The following is a 19,254-nucleotide window of genomic DNA, read 5'->3' as shown; positions in this document are numbered from 1 at the left end:
TGTGTTAGACTTGTATTACCCTGCTATGTTAATACTTTTAACCAAGCCAAGTGGTATTTTTGATTCTCAAGTCCACCTTGTTATTTATTTTTGGTTTTCCTATTGTGTAGCCATTTTTGGCCATACTGTGTTTGGCATATAAGAGCCTCTGATTTTATGGGCTTTGACATCTTAAATTGCTGTTTGACCATTTTTTCTTAGTAACACTTAACGTTCTACTTGAGTTTCCTTCCCTGAAGCTTAGCTTTTAAAAAAGGAACCATCTCTGTATGTAAATATTAGTCATGGTATTTTGCCATAGCTTGACAGTTTTTATCCAAAAGTATTTTATTTATTAAATTTACATGGCACCTAGAGAATGGATCCCAAACTGTTTGTGGCCCCTCCAACATTACTCTTTTGTTGGATTTAAACACCAGTGGGAATTAATTTCATGTTTTATTTTAAAAAGCATAGGGAGAGGCCTAATCTAGGACAGAGAGGATCTCTCTTGGGAGATTCAAAAGCACCTACTCTCTTTGTATACGGAATGTAGGTTTGTTTTAAGAGAATTTAATTTATTAAATGTTTAAGGAACTTGTGAGAGTTTGTAAGTTTATTTACTTCTGGCCTTTGTTATGTAATGGCTCAGTCACACTTGTCTTCTGCACTAGCTCGTATGTACTGGTGAGGATCAAGCGTAGACTATCCACTTCTGTACTCCAGCGTTATCCAAAAAACAACTGGTGCTTCTCAAGTCTTATCTTTCAATGGAAAAAAATTGGCGTCTCTGTGTAACTTGGATAGTTAAAATTGTGAGTTGCATTAGATCAAAAGCACAACCATTTCCTATATGTTAATGCAATTCTTTCTTTTATATCGGTGTGAACCTGAAGTTTATGTTATATAGAGTACATGGGAAGGTCTCCTCCTTATGGGTGTAGTATGGGCAGTGTATGGGATTCTGTATGTTCAAGATACCTGGCACTTGAGACAACTATTATGTGGTTTTGTTAAAGGCAGCAAAAAGTTAATTTTCTGCCTTTTTTTGTCTTTCAATTTAGAATGAATATAGAATTTTGCATGAAGCATGTTCAATGTGTGATTCTGTCTGAAAATTTAATATACCTCTAAGGTGATTTATTCATTCATTCATTTCTCCTTCGTTTACAGAATGGGCACAGCAGTGTTAGAACACAGGCAACTCTTGACAGTAAGTTTACAAAGCTTGGTTGTATACAGGAGTTTCCTTATTACTTGCTGTGTGCACAACTGTAGCAGTGACATCTGGTTTAAGGTTTTATGTTGTTCTCTCTGACTAATTTTTGGCTGACCCATTTGAGTTTATCTTGTACTTACTTAGGATATATTGCTTGCTTCTCGACTAAAACTGAAGTATGAAAGCAGCCCTATTAAATCTACAACTCTAAGCAGTCTTAGAGAAGTTGCTTTGCTGCTGCTTTTACTTTTTAATTACTCTACCAAAAATAATTTCATGTAAAATAAAATATGAAATTAAAATTTAATATAACATTTCTTACCAATTCTTCCAATTCTCAGTTAGGAAGCTGCGAGTAGCTTTTAGCCTCAGCGAAACAGTCACTTTCTTTGACTGTTACCTCTCACTGGCTGTAGTGCTACTTGTGCCTGGTTACAAGCCCATGGGGAATAAGAGTGACTAACATGCTCCCTCTGCCGGGTAGCGTGCTGCCTTGCAGTGGAGTAACAACACCACAGTACTGGCTCTGATACAGGTGCTACCGTTATCTTCATCTTGGCCTGTTTCTAATGTGGTGTTTTACCTGTAGCACCCCTATAGCTCTCTTCCTGGAGTTAAACTGATTAAAGTGTAGTATTTTCTCTTCTGACCTTTATGCTGCTCTGGAAGTTTTCAAGGGCAGCAGCGTGAATTAACATCTCTTGTAATTCCAACACTTCAATTTTAGGTCTATCCTCCTCTTAAACATCTCTTCAGGTATGTCATTAGTGAGGCAGCTTTTTTTATACTTCTAAGTAGAAAGAAATTCAGTATTCAGACCTGTAAACAGCGTTTTGTTAGTTCCAAGTTCAATTTGAATAAGCAGGAGGAGTGTGTATGCCCAAAGAGTTACCTCTGAAAAGATTGTTGTATATAAAGACAACATTTTCAGTGGAAAACTTTTTTTACTCTTGTGTACAGAAATATTAATTTATGAAATTCATCACAGGATTTTGTCTTTTTGCTATGGAAAACCAAGACCTGAGAATTCCTAATATTTCTGTAATTATTCTATAACAGCTTTATCAGTCCGTTTTCCTATGACAATTCTCTTTTGAGAACACTTCTGAGTTGGAGTTTTTTTTTTTCCTGTTTCCCAAGCACATGAACTGGAATGAATCATCTTCCACGTATCTTTTTCTTGCATCCAAACTCTTAAAATTCCTTTTTCCTTTTGTCTGTGCTAATAATATTCTTAGCTGTTCATCTCTCATCTTTGCTGTTGTTGTCCTTTAACATCCAGATCTCATGCTTCCTAAACCATTAGTTCAGAGCGTGACTGGTGTGTTATAATTCTGACCATCCTCCTTGTCTCCTGGTTTTATTTATCTTGCACATCGTGTTCAGACAATGTTATAAGGGGTCATAATGAAGGTGGTGATTCTGTCCCTTGTATTGAGGACGTCTACTTTTGCTTCAAGAAGGGAACCCTGCTCTAAATGTATTAGGAGTTGTAAATGTTATTTTCTTAATTTTATATGAATCTTGCCAGGAGGTATCAAGTGATATAGTTACTGCCTTTATAACTATGTTTCTGTTTGTCACTTGAATTTCCTTCTCTGTTGTCAGTTGCCCTCATGCTTATTGCCAAGGCCAAGACCTCTTGATTTCTGTTTGCATAGCACCCAATAGCAACCTGACTTGGGTCATTTAGTGAGGAAACCAAACCAATAATGTGAATAAACTGTGATGCATGACTTCCAAGTGTGTATCTGACTTTTGTTGGGTGACCATTCTAAGACTGTCTTCACATGCATTGCAAGTTAGTGATGATCCACTGGCTAGTGGTCTCTCGTGTGGTGTGGAAGCATGGCGCGGTAGAAGGCAGGGCTCAACTCTGTTTCTGAGTTTTATTTGTGAGTGAGTGCCACTAATTCTTTATATTATCTTCACAGGACAAGAGAAATGTAGAAACAGCTGGGAGTTATATTGGGAAATAGAGCTGTTTAGTGTCTTATTACAGTATAGCGATCATTTGGAAAGGCACATCTGTGGTAAACAAGTTTTACTCTGTGTAGCCTAAAAAGTATATTAATCCTAAATGGTTTTTTGTTATCTAGGTCAAATAAAGTAAGTCAATACTTGTCAACTCTTTAACCATTAAAAGTGCTTAATGCTGTGCTCAGTTGTGGCCTTTTATTGTAGCTTCTTTTATTCTGCTGCATTAGACATTTGACTGAGTACTCCAAACTCATAATTTCTATGGACCCTTGTACTCCAGCAATTTAAGTCTCAATCATCAAAGGTGCTGTGTAGGTTGGAATGAAGAAGCAGAGCTGTAGGTAAAAGTAGATTTGTACAGTGCCTGGAAAAGCACAAATTACTTTTGTGGAACCAAATGCAAGGAATTTTAAAATGAGGATTGATTTGTAAGCAAAAGTTAATAATCCAGACGGTGGAGGTGAAGGGCAGATAGTGGGACATGAAAGGCAGAAGACTGTAGTTACTACAAGTATAGCAGTGAAAATGATAAATCTTTTGTAGGCTGAAAACTTAAAGGGAAAATATAACAATTCTGTTGCTGTTTGAATTTTCCTTAATAGCCAGATGGCTTAATACTGTTACTTGTTCTTAACGGTCAGGTTTTTGTAAACCAAGGGGAGAATACTACTGTGTTCCTGAATCCAGGCTGGAATGTCATGTATGCTGGAATTTGTCTTTGAATGTCTCTTTTTAACTTGTTGCAGCTACTTCATCAGTTCCAACGCCTAAGACAGAGCCTTCTCCCTCACTACCTTCTGCTGGTGCTCTGCCTAGTGTGGTATCCACCACTGCTTCGCTTCTGTCTTCAGCATCGCAGCATGCAGCAACATTGCCCAGCCTGCCTCAGTCCAGTGATTTGGCCAGCAGCTCACTTTCCCAGTTAAGCAGGTACAGTAGGAGTTGTGATAAAGTAAAAGGGGTTGGGACAAGGCAAACATGAGGGTGATTGTGTATGGGGGCTGTCGGACACCAGGGTCCTGTTTTCTGACATTAACTACAATTAGGAGAAAGACTCAGAAGAGAACAGGATGTTTCTGCTTGCAAAGTATGAGCTCTGGGCTGCCTCTTAATAATAGAGCGGCTGCTGCCCTCAAGTTTTCGTGGTGTATAAACAACTTTGTGATTCAAGGGGCTCAATTATGCCAGCTAAATCAGCTAAATTGATTTCCTCTGTTTGTTTTTCCTACTTTGTCCACAGTGCCTGCTGTTTGTTTAGCATCACATGTCTGAAATCATTCCTTAACAGTTTACTTCCTGGCTAATTTTGAGAAATTGTTGTTTCCTCTATATTTGTATTTCTTAAAATTAAAAGACCAGAAATAGTTCCACAAGGAAAGCGTGTGTTTTTTCTTTTTCTAAGACATTTTCTTAAGACACTATGAAATACCAGAGTGGTGTTCCTGGAAGTGCATTCGGCGCAGCTTAGTGCATTTGCACTATTGGTCTGATTTTCTCAGTGCTTGTTACTTGAGCTTCATCCTCAAGCAGGTGACATCCTGAGGCTATACTGGTTGAATTATATTTTTAATACTCACCTTTGCACTGTATTTGTTAATGTAAGAAACTTACTTGATGGGATATCAGGATTTTTGCTGTTTGACAGCTAGGACATGGTCGATTCTCTTTTAATACACTAGCATGTTCTGTTGAATAAAATGCTAAGTGTGTCAAATAACAAGAATTACTCCATTCACATTAGAAACATCATTTCCCCACATTTGTTTGTTGAAGAGCTGTGTACGTTGGTAGAAATTCTAGTTGGAGGATTGATGATGTTGGGCAGATACCAAGCACCATGAAAAGATGATTCCTGAATTCCAAGCATGTCTGACTTGGTTGTGCTGGTGGCTCTTGTCTTCATTGCTATCATAGGTCAGATGGTGAATTAAAGCTTATTAGAAGAGTTGGGGAGAGTGAGCAAGGGAGTGGTATAAAACTGTATGTTGGACTGAACTATTTCTTTCCTTGCTGCCTGAAGTGGTGTCATTGTAATTCCTGCAGATGGGGAACCCTTTTAAATAATCAAGGTAAAATTCATCTATGAAACTGCAAAGATTTATTCTGGTCCCACACCTCGAAGAGCTGCCAGAAGTCTTTGCCCTTAAATTAGGGCATATAATTTAGCCTGCAGCTTTGTTATGAAAACTGCTGTATTTTTCTTGTGGCTATTTCCATAGAGATTACTGAAATACTTGTTATGGTTAGGATCTCTCTTGCTTCTGATTTCACACATGGAGGGGCTTTTTGAGCACCAAACCATACATTTTTTTCTGGCTTTGTTTTGTTTGCCTTTGTTCAGTGTTCATTCTGTTTATTCTACACTGTACTGTAAGTTATGTTCTTGACCTTGAGTGTAAGGTATAACTTTTGTCAGTGTAAATGTTTAAGAACCAATTTGTCACCTTTCAGGGAGACATTTAAAGATCTTTGGATTACAGATTAATGTTGGTACTGCAGTTATTGCCAGAAGTTCACAGGCCTAGTCAGCTAGGGAAAAAAGGTGGTGCTAAAGCAGAATTGCTTCCTAAATTGAAGTTATCTGCAGATGTTTTTCAGCAAGAGATTCTTTATTTTCATATTTTACAGGGTATGTGTAAAACGGAGGTGATAGTTCTGATTTGTCTTTTCAAGGAGGAAATGGCTTTTTTTGGGGTGCAGTGGTACAAACTGGCCTTGATTAAATTCCCAGATTCTGTAGTTGTATGGGTAATTTTTGGGCTTTCACAGATGTTCTTCATTTGCTGGGTTTTTTGAGCCCTGTCTTTTGAGGGTGTGTTGGGGCTTTTGGCAGACTTATGCCCGCAGTTCTAATTGGTTGAACTAATGTTATGCAGGTTAAAATGTGAGAAATACCATAGTGAGTCAAAACCAAAGCACTGTCTCACCTAATTAATACCTGTGCCTCATGGCAGGCAGCAGCAGTTGCTCAGGGAAGGAATGAGAAACAAACTGTGTGTTGTGGGAACCTTCTGGTTTTGGACTTGTGTCTTGGAGTCATTGCTACATAATTCCTGAAGCAACTATTGTTTTTCTAAAAATATAGTACATTGATAAATACAGACAAATGGTGGTTTAGATGTTTCATGTTAGTAATAGTTGTCTCTGTGCTTTTTTTTTCTTCATTAAAAGATAGTAGGATATTAGTTAAAATGCCTGTAGGGGTGTGTATATATATACTTATATATGCGTGGCTGGAGGTCTGCGTATATATACGCATACACACACCCTTACAAACAATTTCTATTTTAACTGATATCCTATTACATACGTGTATACACGCAGCTACAATTTTTATTCTTTAATATCCTAGTACCTACACTGTGTTTGTGTGTGCATATATACATACATATATATATATTAAAATAGTTCCAGGAAAAATTAATTTTACTAATTTTTTGCAATTTGTTTCTAGCTCCCTTTCCAGTCATCAGAGCAGCCTCTCCCCTGCCTCAGTGTTGTCTTCAAGCACATCACATGCAGTAAGTGCTATTTGCATTTCAACAGATGTTTGGCATATAGTCAGTTTATCTGATGATTAAGACCCTCTTAAAGTTCATTGTGTCTCAGTACCCTAAGAACTGAAACAAGAGCCTTATCTCGGGGAAGAAGGACTACCAGCCCTCTAGTGGTAAAAAAAAAAGCTTTTACCACTTGTGAATTGTACTAGATCAGGAATAGCTATTACAGAGACTTGCCAGTTACACAACTACAGAGGAAATTTTTGTGCCAGCAAGGGAGAATGGAATAAAGAAATAATTTCTTGTAACAAATATATTAAAAACAAACCAAAAATCTTTAGAAGTGGCTGTCTGAAACTGTTAGCAGTCTCCACTGGAGAAGTTAGCTGGCAAAAAGCAGATGATAGAATGATACATGTCATTACAAAGGCCAGATGATTTTAGAGTTTACCATGTGGCATTGTTGTCACCTGTGTATTTAACGCATTTGAGATAAGACAAATGGTATTGAACACAGTGCTCTGGATGAGGTTGCACAAACCAAAGTCGGAGAGACACTGCCTTGTACTGTGTTGGGGTACTTTTGTACAATCCCAGTTGGGGTGTGCAGATAGACTACTGCTTTTCTTTATCCTGTATTTTGGTTTGTAATGTTCCATCCCTACTGAATATGTAACTTAAATATTCACACTTACACAAATGTCCTTTTTTGTTGTCAGAGTTGTTTTGTTTTCTGTGTGTGGATAACACTGTTTTGCAAGTGTGATCAGCTTACAGCTAAGGCACTGTTGTGCTAGATGCAAACCAGGAACTCCTTTATGCTCACATGGTCTGCTAATACATCTGATCTGCGTTTCAGTTTACCACTTAATCTTTTCAATTCCAGAAGTGCATTGAGGAAATGATGTTAAGTGTCCTGTATTTTGAAAACAAACACTGTCTTTTGGAAGAACACAGGAGTTTATTTAACATCACAAGTACTAGCTTAAAGGAGTATATAAGGAAAGGGCAAGAAATAATGCAATGGAGTGACACTTGAATTGTGGTATAATTTCGTGATGATATAGCAGTTTGAATTTAACTCTCATGTAATAATTTTCTTTGAATATTTAAAAACCACAAGCATGCAACCTAATTACTTGCTTGGTATGTAGTTAATGCGTATCCTTTTCTTTTGCATGCACTGCTGTTACTTAAAAAATTGTTGGTTTTGTTGTGGTCCCGCCCCCCCCCCCCCCCCCCCCCCCCCAGCATTTTCCACCATGGTTTATTTGCTCTGTTATCCTCATTCTTTTTGTCTCCTTTCTAGCACACTAGTGTTGAGAACACAACTTCGCTGCAGCCTTCAACAGCCTTTTCAACTGCTTCAACCTCAGCCACTAGCACCACCTCTTCGGTTGTCAGCATGGCAAGCAGTATGAACACTACAAACAGTCTTGGCCTGAGCGTTACCAGTGTGTCTATACCAGCTGCTACCACACGGGCAGCTCCCTTAGTGTCTTCAGGTTCGCAATATTAACCGATCTTATGGATAGGCAGAGGACTTCAGTCAGCAGGGCTGTCAGTTGAGCATCTCACCAGCCATAACTACGCTAAGAAATCCACGCTCTTGACTATTATTTTCAGCATGCTTTATCTGCTGGTGTATAAAATAACATTGCCTGGATTTGTGTATTTGAAATATTTGTTAGGATGTTACATGGCATTTATATAGCACATTCCATCCTCAGAGAGCTTTATAAATAGGCACCAGAGAAGTTCTGACTTTGGAAATTTTGAGCTAGGAGATCACCCAGTTTGTATGCCAGGTTGTGATCAGCTCTTGACTGTGAGTTCACATTAGTTTTAATTCCAGTCTTCTCTGTGACTTGAATTCATTTAGCAGTATCAAAATATACTGCAGTGTCCTCATTATCATATGCCACATCCCTACTGCCACATCTACGGAAAGGAAGTAAAGTGTCTGATGTCTGGGTCATTCCACAGCAAATAGCACTTCAGAAAAAGGGGCCACAGAGGGAGAAGGTGGGAAGGCTTCTTCCACTGAAGTGGAAGCAATGCTAAATTCTCTCTTGCTTCTGTGATTGACCTGAACTGCTAAAAGGAAATCCTGTGGAGGGAGGTGAATGATTTAACTATTAAGATCAAACTTAGAGAAGGATTTCTTACTTCTCATTCCCATACCTTGTAAAGGAAGTGTCTGATGGCTGGCCAAAGTGCATTTTTTTTACTCTTCTGCTTCCTAGAATTGCTTCATGGAGGCAACTGAAGCTGTTTCAGTTTTCTCTTTGGTATTCTCAGCTCCAAAAAGTACACTGGCAACATTTAGTGCTTTCCAGTCTGTTGCTGGCGATAAGGGAGAATGTGTTTGACAGAGCAGAAAATGAAAGGAGAGAATTTCCTCTTAGATTGAGAACAATGCCTAAACTTTGCCTTCAGGAGAGGACTGAGGAAAAGAGAAGTTTCTGTAATTCTTGTAACTATCTTGGGCAAAGTAAATGACATAATCGTACTGTGCTCTGATGGGACAATTTTCAGTCTTAAGTAGCCTGTGCTTTCCCTTTATTGAGGCATGGTTAAACTCTTCAGGCTATTTTGAGCATTTTCATCAACCAGCACAAAATTCTTGCCAGGGCTTGTGAGCTATCTTGTCTCAATGCTGAAGCCTTTTCTTTTCTAAAGGCTTGTTAAAGTGTCTGTATTTTGATTCTACAGGCAAAACTCCCCCAAACCTGCCCCAAGGTGTGCCGCCCTTGTTGCATAACCAGTATATTGTGGGACCTGGAGGACTTCTACCTGCCTACCCAGTAAGCAGTTTAATTATTCCTGTCCTTGATCGCTAAACCCTTGGTGCAAGTGGACCCTCCGGAGCTACTGCTATCTATGCCAAGGCATTTCTGTTGCCACGTGTTGAACCTGGAATCATTGTTCCAAATGCTGAAGAATATGTGAAATATATTCAGTGACGGTTTATTGTTGATAGTAGACTGCAGAACTGTTGGTACAGACCTGATCTGGCTGCTGTTGAAGCTAAACATGCATGATGCTGTGATTTTCAGTGATACCAGGTTTTAGGCCCTTTGAGTAAAATTAGGCTCATTCAGGTTTGCGTTACTGGAATAGATTTACTATAGTAATGGTTGAAATGTGCCATGTGTCCTGTCCATGATGCTTTGAAAGATTGCATGTAGCTTTTTGATATCTGACCAGGATCAACATATTTTTGGTTATCTGTTTTTTGAATGAGCAACTTTATTCTAATCATCTTTCTGTATCACACTGAATGCAAGGGGATACCATAGGTTGCTTTGTGGTCTAGTCACTAAATCTTAAATCCTGGTATTCTCAGAAGTAACGATTGCAGCAAAGGCAGCTGTTGCTCTTACTCCCAAATCTGAATGCCCTGTAGATTTTTCACAAGTTGATGAATGATGCATTTGTGAAAACAGTGTTGAAGGTGGGAAGTCAAACTCTCCTCAGAGGACTGCTGTCACCAAGAAACAACATCAGAGTGACAAGCCATTTTAAGCTTAGCTGTACTAGCCTTAAAATGATACAGTGCACCATTATAGCACAATATGACATAGAGCTGTACACCTTTAAAATAGACTCGGCCTGGGTCAGACTGTCTTTAAAGACCCAAATTGGTCAGCATCAGAGAGAAGTGTTATAATGATGTTGTATTTTTATCTGTTTTCAAGCAGATTTATGGTTATGATGATCTCCAGATGCTTCAATCCAGGCTGCCAATGGTAAGTAAATGGCTTGGTTTATTTAATTTTAAACAAGTTAGCTTCAGTGTCGATCATTCGTGCAACACAAATTGGTTCATTTGATGATGATTAAGAGCTTATCCTTATGCTCTATATTATGGGGTTTTTTAAATATCCACAAACAGTTTCTCTAGGTGGTGTAAATTGACATAGAACAACTGTTGCATCATGCATTTGTCCATCTGCAAATTCCATACATAGAAGCAAGTGTGCTCTGTGCTTTTGAGTGGAGAAATTTTTAATTGTTGTAGCAACAGTGTGACATCTTGTCAAATCTAGTTGAAATTTGAGTGTGAATGTTTTCTTTTACCAAGAGATAGGGGTAAACAACAAGTACACAATTTGCCAGCCAGTAGGTGCATCAGACAGGTTTTGAAGGTGCTTGTAGGTAGATATCTTTGTGTATGCATCATGGCAACAAATGCAAGTGAGCTGCAGGAGGGAGAGTATATGAAGTTTTCTTCCTTACCTGGATCTGGAATGTAAATGGCATGAGAGAAACTGAGCTCCCAGACAGATTCACAAAGAGCCTCAGCCTAAATTGTGGAGAGGTAAAGAATTTTGTTTTCAGAAAACTAGGATAAGGAACTTGGAGAGGAAGTTTGGTAGTATGTAACTGAGAGAAGTCACAGGATTAAGTGATGAAATCTATCCCTAGAGGCAGAAATGGAACAACAAGCAGTGATCTGGAAAAATATCACTGAACAAATGCCATAGTTAAAGGTCCAAGTCAGTACCAGGTCTTCCATGTGGTGTTTGGGGACAGCCAGAGTCAGGTAGTCAAAGGTGAGTATAGGGGTGTCCCAGACAAAACCCTGTCCAGCTGCATGTCCTGAATTAAAAAAAAAAAGTTGAGTGTATTAATGAAGATTTTAACTACCCAGTTGCCGTGGTTTAGCACCAGCCAGCAGCTAACAGCCGCTTGGTCACTCCTTCCCACCCCACTGCCTGTGGTGTGATGGGGAGGAGAATGGGAAGGAAAAAGGTAAAACTTGTACGTTGGGATAATGACAGTTTACTAGGACAGCAAAGGGAGAGGAAAACAACAACAACAGTACTAACAAAGGAATATACAAAGCAGGTGATGCATAATGCAATTTGCTCACCGCCTGGAACCTGATGCCCAGCCTGTCCCAGAGCAGTGACCCATAGTCCTTGGTCAGCTCCCCCCTTATATACTGAGCATGACATCATATGGTATGGAATATCCCTTTGGCTAGTTTGGGTCAGGTGTCCTGGCTGTGTCCCCTCCCAGCTTCTTGTGAAAATTAACTCTATCCCAGCCAAAACCCAGAACACTGATGAAGGCATGATTCTTGGAAGAATTGTCAACTGAAATGAATTGGGATTATTTTCAGAGCAGCACAATGACAAATTATTTGCAGTTCTGGGAGAGAGACATGATGTGGTGGGTTGACCCTGGCTGGATGCCAGGTGCCCACCAAGCCACTCTGTCATTCTCCTTCCTCAGTTGGATAAGGGAGAGAAAAAATATAACGAAAGGCTTGTGGGTCAAGATAAGAACAGGGAGAGATCATTCACCAATTACTGTCACAGGCAAAACAGACTCGACTTGGGGAAATGAATTTATTTCCAATCAAATAAGACCAGGATAATCAGAAAAGACAAAAAGCTCTCTTCCCTCCCCACCCCCCGCCCCCCCCCGCCCTGCTTCCCACGCTTAACTTCACTCCCAATTTCTCTACCTCTTCCCCCGAAGAGGTGCAGGGGGATGGGGGTTGTGGTCACTTCACATTGTCTCTGCTGCTTCTTCCTCCTCAGGGGAGGACCCCTCACACTCTTCTCCTGCTCCAGCGTGGAGTCCCTCTCACAGGAGACAGTCCTCCACAAACTTTTCCCGAGTCCTTCCTGTGGGCTTCAGTTCTTCATGAACTGCTCCAGCATGGCTCCCTTCCACGGGATGCAGTTCTTCAGGAACAGGCTGCTCCAGCGTGGGTCCCCCATGGGGTCACAAGTCCTGCCAGCCAACCTGCCCTGGCGTGGGCTCCCCTCTCCACGGGTCCACCGGTCCGGCCAGGAACTTGCTCCAGTGTGGGCTTCCCACGGGCCACAGCCTCCTTCAGGTGCCTCCACCTGCTCCAGCATGGGGTACTCCATGGGCTGCAGGTGGAATTTCTACACCCCCACATCCCTCCTCCATGGGCTGCAGGGGGACAGCCTGCTTCACCATGGTCTTCACCACGGGCTGCAGGGGGATCTCTGCTCCGGCACCTGGAGCACCTCCTGCCCCTCCTTCTGCACTGACCTTGGTGTCTGCAGAGTTTCTCACATCTTCTCACTCCTCTCTATGGCTGCAAAAGTGCTCTCTGTTTTTTTTCCCTTCTTAAATATGTTATCACAGAGGTGCTGATTGGTTTGGCCTTGGCCAGCGGCGGGTCCGTCTTGGAGCTGGCTGACATTGGCTCTGTCAGACACAGGGGAAGCTTCTAGCAGCTTCTCACCGAAGCCACCCCTGTAGCTGCACCCCCCCGCCCCCCCGCTACCAAAACTTTGCCATGCAAACCCAACACACACTGTAAAGTAATAGAAAACTGTATTTTTCAAATTTATTTATGATAATTGTCACTACGGTACTCAGGGCTGTAGTCACTCCTCAGAATCACTTCGTGCTTGCTGCTGTATGGAGATTGTTAACTCTTGGTCTAGATAAAGACCAAGAGATAAGAAATACAGAAGAATGAGGTTGCACTGGGTTGTCTTAACCTACAGAAAGAGATAATTTATAATATTTCAGGTCTGTGCAACTAATATGTGCACAGCTCCAGCCTGGGCTGCTCTCTCCACAAGTCCACAGGTCCTGCCAGGAGACAGTTCCAGCATGGGCTTCCCACGAGGTCACAGCCTCCTTCAGGTGCCTCCACTTGCTTCGGTGTGGGGTCCTTGCTGGGCTGCCGGTGGGTATCTGCTCCACCATCATCCTCCTTGGGCTGCAGGGGGACAGCCTGCACCTCCATGGTCTTCACCACAGGCTACAGGGGAATCTCTACTCTGTTGCCTGGAGCACCTCCTTCCCATCCTCCTTCATTGACCTGGGTGTCTGCAGAGTTGTTCCTCTCACACGTTCTTACTCCTCCCTCTGGTTGCAGAATGCTGCTGGTTTTTTTTTTTTTCCTCTTCTTAGCTATGTTATCCCAGAGGTGCTACCACTGTTCGTGATGGGCACGGCCTTGACCAGTGGCAGATCAGTCTTAAAGCCAACAAGCATTAGTTCTGTCAGACATAGGGAAAAATTCTAGCAGCTTCTCTGTAGCCCCCCTGCTACCAAAATCTTGCCATGCGAATCCAATACACATGACTATGTTGGTAGCAGACAAAATGTTTTTGAGCAGTGCTGTACAAATTCTGTCACACTGTACTTCCTGTCTGTTGATTCAGTTTTATCTTACTCTCTGGGCAGAAGTGCTTTTTTCAATATCGCGATATCAGAGGGCCATGCAGGGACTACAGAAGAGCATGCCTCTTCATGGGAAGGTTTGGTTCTGAAGAGCCAGGAACTTAAAATTATTGACGTTATTTCCAGGGAGTAAAAAAAGTGGAGACAAAATAAATCAATGGGTAATAACTGCTCTAAAATCAATAGATTAAAGCACACGGAGAAAAAAATTACTTAACCTGTCCCTTAAGTACAAGAGTAAGGCTGAACAGGAGAAAATTGTAAGGATTCATACCACGTAGAGTGTTGTCCTAGAGTAGAATAGGTGGTGCGGCAAGGTGTTTTCGAGCAGCGCAACGGGAGAGTTGTCGTGACGAACGCCCGAAGCGTCAAGAGCAGCGGACCTCGGCCCAATCCAAGCGATCTCTGGCGTGCCTCTCCTTCGTAGAAGCATCGAGCGGTTTTTGGGTTGGGAGCGACCTTTAAAGGTCGCCTGGTCCACCCTGCCAGCAATGAGCATGGATATCTTCAACTCGATGGGGTTGCTCAGAGCCCCGTCCCACCCGACCTTGAATGTTTCTGGGGCTGGGGCATCGACCACCTCGTGGTTGGGGGGGGGGGGGGGGCCAACCTGTGCCGGCGCTTCGCCAGCCTCATGGTAAAACGTGTCTTCCTTCTCTCTGTTGCGAATCTCCCCCCGTTTTAGTTTAAACCCCTGAGCCCTTGTCCTATCGCTAGAGGCCCTGCTAAAAAGTCTGTCCCCATCTTTCTTGCGAGCCCCCCGTAAGTAGGGAAAGGCCGCCAGAAGGTGTCCCCGGCGCCTTCTCTTGTGCAGGCTGAAGAAGGCCAAGTCTCTCAGCCGGTCCTCGTCGGAGAGGTGTTCCACCCCTCTGACGGTGTTTGTGGCCCTGCTCTGGACCCGCTCCAACAGGCCCGTGTCTCCCTGGTACTGAGGGCTGGGGAGCTGCTGATCATCGGTCGGTCTGAAGCGGGGATGGGAGGTGGAAGATGCTGAGGAGACAAGGGCCGACGAGGTGCTTCTGAGGACGGTGGTTAAACCCTGGGAGAGGTTTTCCAGAGCGGTGGAGGACAGTGCCTCCTTGGGGAGGAGGCGCCCGAGAGAAGAGCGGGCACGGGCCGTGGCGAGCCCCTGTTTGGAGCGAGTAGGGGTTGAGTGGAGGTCGCTTCCCCCCACCCCAAAGGCTGGTTGGCGTGCTTCTGAGACGAGAGGCGCTGTTGAGCTTTTTGCCAGAGGCCTTTATTTTCTGTCGAATAAATAGGTGAATAAATAGATCGACGCCATTGTCAAAATAAATAGGCCGAGTTCCATAATAAATAGGGGAGCAGTCAGGGGAGGCTCAGGGTGCAGGGCCGTTCTGTCAGGGGCTCCTGCCCCTGGGCGAGGGGAGGAGGCGGGAGGACAGAGGTGGGGAGGGATTGGGTGGCGGTCCAGAAGCGGTGGTGGGGGTGCGTGGGGCCGTTGGGCTAACTGCGCGTGTCGCGGGTGAGGCGGTGGAGGTGTTGTAAGCAGGCGCGAGCTTCAAGGCGGACGTGGTCCCAGGCGCAGGCGCTGTGGTTGTGGGCGTGGAGGAGGTCGTGGATGCGGCTGAAGTACTTGTCGATGCTGAGCAGCCGGTTGCGGGGCCCTTGCCTTTTGAAGCGCGTCCCGTTGGCTGGCAGGCATTGCTGGAGCTGCTGGATGTGGTGGTGGAGGTTGTTGAGGAGTAGGTGGCGTGCCTGGGCGTCCCAGTGGCGGGGGGTGCTGTGGCTGCTGAGGGTGTCGAAGAGGTGCTGGAGGATGTGGAGGGCGGTGGCGGCGCCTTGGTTCGTGTGGTTGTCGTGGAGGAGGGTGTCGGGGAAGGATGGCGGCTGCTGGTGGTGGCAGGGCTGTGGCGGGCTGGGAGCCATGGCCTGGAGGAGGTTGAGGCTGTCCCAGGTGAGGGTGGCATGGCGTGGCCGCAGGTGGTGGCAGGCGAGGGCGGTGGCGAGAGCCGTCAGGAGGAGCAGGAGCGCCGGGGCGCCGTGCCGCGGGCAGGGCTGTGGGGTTGCGTGCGCAGCCATGGTGGGGCTGTGTGCGCTGCGTGGGTGGTGCTGGGCGGGAGCCTGGTCGGGCTTGGTGGCGGTGCGGGTGGGCGCTGTGCTTGGGGTGCTGCTAGGTGGCCGGCTTTATGCGGTGCCGCGGCTTTCCCTTCCTCGCTTTCCGATTGCAGCGAGTTTCTGGTTGCGTTCTCAGTTTTGGCTGGCGGCTGTGGTATTCTTGGGGAAGTGTGTTGGTGGGGCGGCCGTGCTTGGGGAGGGAGGGATGGCGGTCGGTGGCGGTGCTTTGCTGGTGGTGTGTTGGGGTTGGGTTGGCTGTAGTGGTTGAGTAGGGGATGCGAAAGCGCTGGCTGGGGCAGAGCCCTCGGGGGCAGCTGTGCCGGGGAGGGGTGTCAGGGTTTCCCTGTTGCTGCCTCTGTTGTGGGGCTGAAGTTTCCCTTCCTGGCCAAGTGTCTCTTTCCGTCTGTCGTGCCCTGGTGTTGGTTGTGGTCTGTTTTCCTTTTGCTTGTGGCTCGCCTTTGCTTTCATCTTAGCTGGTCTTTTCTGTTGGTGCTGGGAAGGGTTGTGATGTCACTTGGCAGAGCCCGGGGAGCCCTTATCCTGGAGCGAGGGCCTGGGGGTGGCGGCGGCGGCTTGCGAGGAGGTGGCTCTGGGTGTGGGCACGTGAGCATTGGATGTGTTGCTGGGTGGAGCTGCCCCGGCTCCGGTGTTTGGAGGCGGTGAGGTTGGGGAAGAAAGGCAGGAGGAAAGGCTTCAGGAAAAGGAGGAGGGAAGAGGGGAGAGTTCTGCTCCTCCTGCTGCCGGGGCTGTTGCCGGCAGCGCCGCGTTGGGTCCCTGGCTGCGGTGCCAGTCGTGTGCCCCCGTAGCAGGGGTCTCGTTGTGTTTTCTCTGCCTCCTTGCCCGCCGAGGTGTCTGGAGAGCACAGAAGACAACGTGGCCCGTAAGCGAAGGGTCTAGCGTTTGGGACGGCCTGAGCCCCTGCGCCCCTAGAGGGAGGGGTGTCCAGGAGTCCTCTGGAGGTGGATCTGAGCCAGCTGATGGAGTTGTCGAAGGCCAGGGGGAGGAGGAGGTGGAGGTGTCAGTGGCTGAGGTTTTCAGGCCCCTTGCCAGAGCAAGCATGGCGTTCTGCTTGCCTGAGAGGCGCTGGCCCACGTGCTCGGTAAGCTTTTGGAGCAGGGGAAACGCGTGTGCGCTGGTGGTGGTGGTGGCGGCGGCGGCGGCAAGGCGGTGGCAAGCTGGGAGCCACGGTCTTGCCAGGCAAGGCTGTGTTGGTGGATGCTGTGCTTGGGATGGTGGCAGAGCGCGCGGTGATTCGGCGTACCGAGGTGCCGTCGCTGCAGGAGGTAGGCTGATGTCGGAGGTGCGTGGCTGGAGCTTGCGTGCGTTGCCCTGGACTAGAATAGGTGGTGCGGCAAGGTGTTTTCGAGCAGCGCAACGGGAGAGTTGTCGTGACGAACGCCCGAAGCGTCAAGAGCAGCGGACCTCGGCCCAATCCAAGCGATCTCTGGCGTGCCTCTCCTTCGTAGAAGCATCGAGCGGTTTTTGGGTTGGGAGCGACCTTTAAAGGTCGCCTGGTCCACCCTGCCAGCAATGAGCATGGATATCTTCAACTCGATGGGGTTGCTCAGAGCCCCGTCCCACCCGACCTTGAATGTTTCTGGGGCTGGGGCATCGACCACCTCGTGGTTGGGGGGTGGGGGGTGGGCAACCTGTGCCGGCGCTTCGCCAGCCTCATGGTAAAACGTGTCTTCCTTCTCTCTGTTGCGAATCTCCCCCCGTTTTAGTTTAAACCCCTGAGCCCTTGTCCTATCGCTAGAGGCCCTGCTAAAAAGTCTGTCCCCATCTTTCTTGCGAGCCCCCCGTAAGTAGGGAAAGGCCGCCAGAAGGTGTCCCCGGCGCCTTCTCTTGTGCAGGCTGAAGAAGGCCAAGTCTCTCAGCCGGTCCTCGTCGGAGAGGTGTTCCACCCCTCTGACGGTGTTTGTGGCCCTGCTCTGGACCCGCTCCAACAGGCCCGTGTCTCCCTGGTACTGAGGGCTGGGGAGCTGCTGATCATCGGTCGGTCTGAAGCGGGGATGGGAGGTGGAAGATGCTGAGGAGACAAGGGCCGACGAGGTGCTTCTGAGGACGGTGGTTAAACCCTGGGAGAGGTTTTCCAGAGCGGTGGAGGACAGTGCCTCCTTGGGGAGGAGGCGCCCGAGAGAAGAGCGGGCACGGGCCGTGGCGAGCCCCTGTTTGGAGCGAGTAGGGGTTGAGTGGAGGTCGCTTCCCCCCACCCCAAAGGCTGGTTGGCGTGCTTCTGAGACGAGAGGCGCTGTTGAGCTTTTTGCCAGAGGCCTTTATTTTCTGTCGAATAAATAGGTGAATAAATAGATCGACGCCATTGTCAAAATAAATAGGCCGAGTTCCATAATAAATAGGGGAGCAGTCAGGGGAGGCTCAGGGTGCAGGGCCGTTCTGTCAGGGGCTCCTGCCCCTGGGCGAGGGGAGGAGGCGGGAGGACAGAGGTGGGGAGGGATGGGGTGGCGGTCCAGAAGCGGTGGTGGGGGTGCGTGGGGCCGTTGGGCTAACTGCGCGTGTCGCGGGTGAGGCGGTGGAGGTGTTGTAAGCAGGCGCGAGCTTCAAGGCGGACGTGGTCCCAGGCGCAGGCGCTGTGGTTGTGGGCGTGGAGGAGGTCGTGGATGCGGCTGAAGTACTTGTCGATGCTGAGCAGCCGGTTGCGGGGCCCTTGCCTTTTGAAGCGCGTCCCGTTGGCTGGCAGGCATTGCTGGAGCTGCTGGATGTGGTGGTGGAGGTTGTTGAGGAGTAGGTGGCGTGCCTGGGCGTCCCAGTGGCGGGGGGTGCTGTGGCTGCTGAGGGTGTCGAAGAGGTGCTGGAGGATGTGGAGGGCGGTGGCGGCGCCTTGGTTCGTGTGGTTGTCGTGGAGGAGGGTGTCGGGGAAGGATGGCGGCTGCTGGTGGTGGCAGGGCTGTGGCGGGCTGGGAGCCATGGCCTGGAGGAGGTTGAGGCTGTCCCAGGTGAGGGTGGCGTGGCGTGGCCGCAGGTGGTGGCAGGCGAGGGCGGTGGCGAGAGCCGTCAGGAGGAGCAGGAGCGCCGGGGCGCCGTGCCGCGGGCAGGGCTGTGGGGTTGCGTGCGCAGCCATGGTGGGGCTGTGTGCGCTGCGTGGGTGGTGCTGGGCGGGAGCCTGGTCGGGCTTGGTGGCGGTGCGGGTGGGCGCTGTGCTTGGGGTGCTGCTAGGTGGCCGGCTTTATGCGGTGCCGCGGCTTTCCCTTCCTCGCTTTCCGATTGCAGCGAGTTTCTGGTTGCGTTCTCAGTTTTGGCTGGCGGCTGTGGTATTCTTGGGGAAGTGTGTTGGTGGGGCGGCCGTGCTTGGGG

General features: G+C 46.9%; 3 protein-coding genes across 13 annotated transcripts in view; 1 reads left to right on the top strand and 2 right to left on the bottom strand.

The window, feature by feature from the left end:
* UBAP2 (ubiquitin associated protein 2) overlaps positions 1–19,254 on the top strand; it is a 127,968-nt gene that overhangs the window by 66,805 nt on the left and 41,909 nt on the right. For 7 of the 11 annotated variants that reach the window (XM_054811185.1, XM_054811184.1, XM_054811183.1 and 4 more), the window contains 6 exons: positions 1,153–1,192; positions 3,925–4,108; positions 6,633–6,699; positions 7,988–8,183; positions 9,394–9,485; positions 10,380–10,430. In XM_054811185.1, the coding sequence (XP_054667160.1) occupies positions 1,153–1,192; positions 3,925–4,108; positions 6,633–6,699; positions 7,988–8,183; positions 9,394–9,485; positions 10,380–10,430 (630 nt within the window). The remainder of the gene's footprint in view (positions 1–1,152; positions 1,193–3,924; positions 4,109–6,632; positions 6,700–7,987; positions 8,184–9,393; positions 9,486–10,379; positions 10,431–19,254) is intronic. The other 4 variants (XM_054811182.1, XM_054811180.1, XM_054811177.1 and 1 more) reach the window with 1 other exon arrangement.
* Positions 15,331–15,906, bottom strand: LOC129199968 (interferon-like). Its single transcript, XM_054811210.1, has one exon. The coding sequence runs from the start codon at positions 15,904–15,906 to the stop codon at positions 15,331–15,333; it is 576 nt and encodes a 191-aa protein (XP_054667185.1).
* LOC129199966 (interferon-like) lies at positions 18,446–19,021 on the bottom strand. Its single transcript, XM_054811208.1, has one exon. The coding sequence runs from the start codon at positions 19,019–19,021 to the stop codon at positions 18,446–18,448; it is 576 nt and encodes a 191-aa protein (XP_054667183.1).

This window comes from Grus americana, chromosome Z (assembly GCF_028858705.1).
Source record: "Grus americana isolate bGruAme1 chromosome Z, bGruAme1.mat, whole genome shotgun sequence".
NCBI lineage: Eukaryota > Metazoa > Chordata > Aves > Gruiformes > Gruidae > Grus > Grus americana.
Note: the sequence above shows the minus strand (reverse complement) of the source record. Positions and strands in the feature narration are given on the sequence as shown.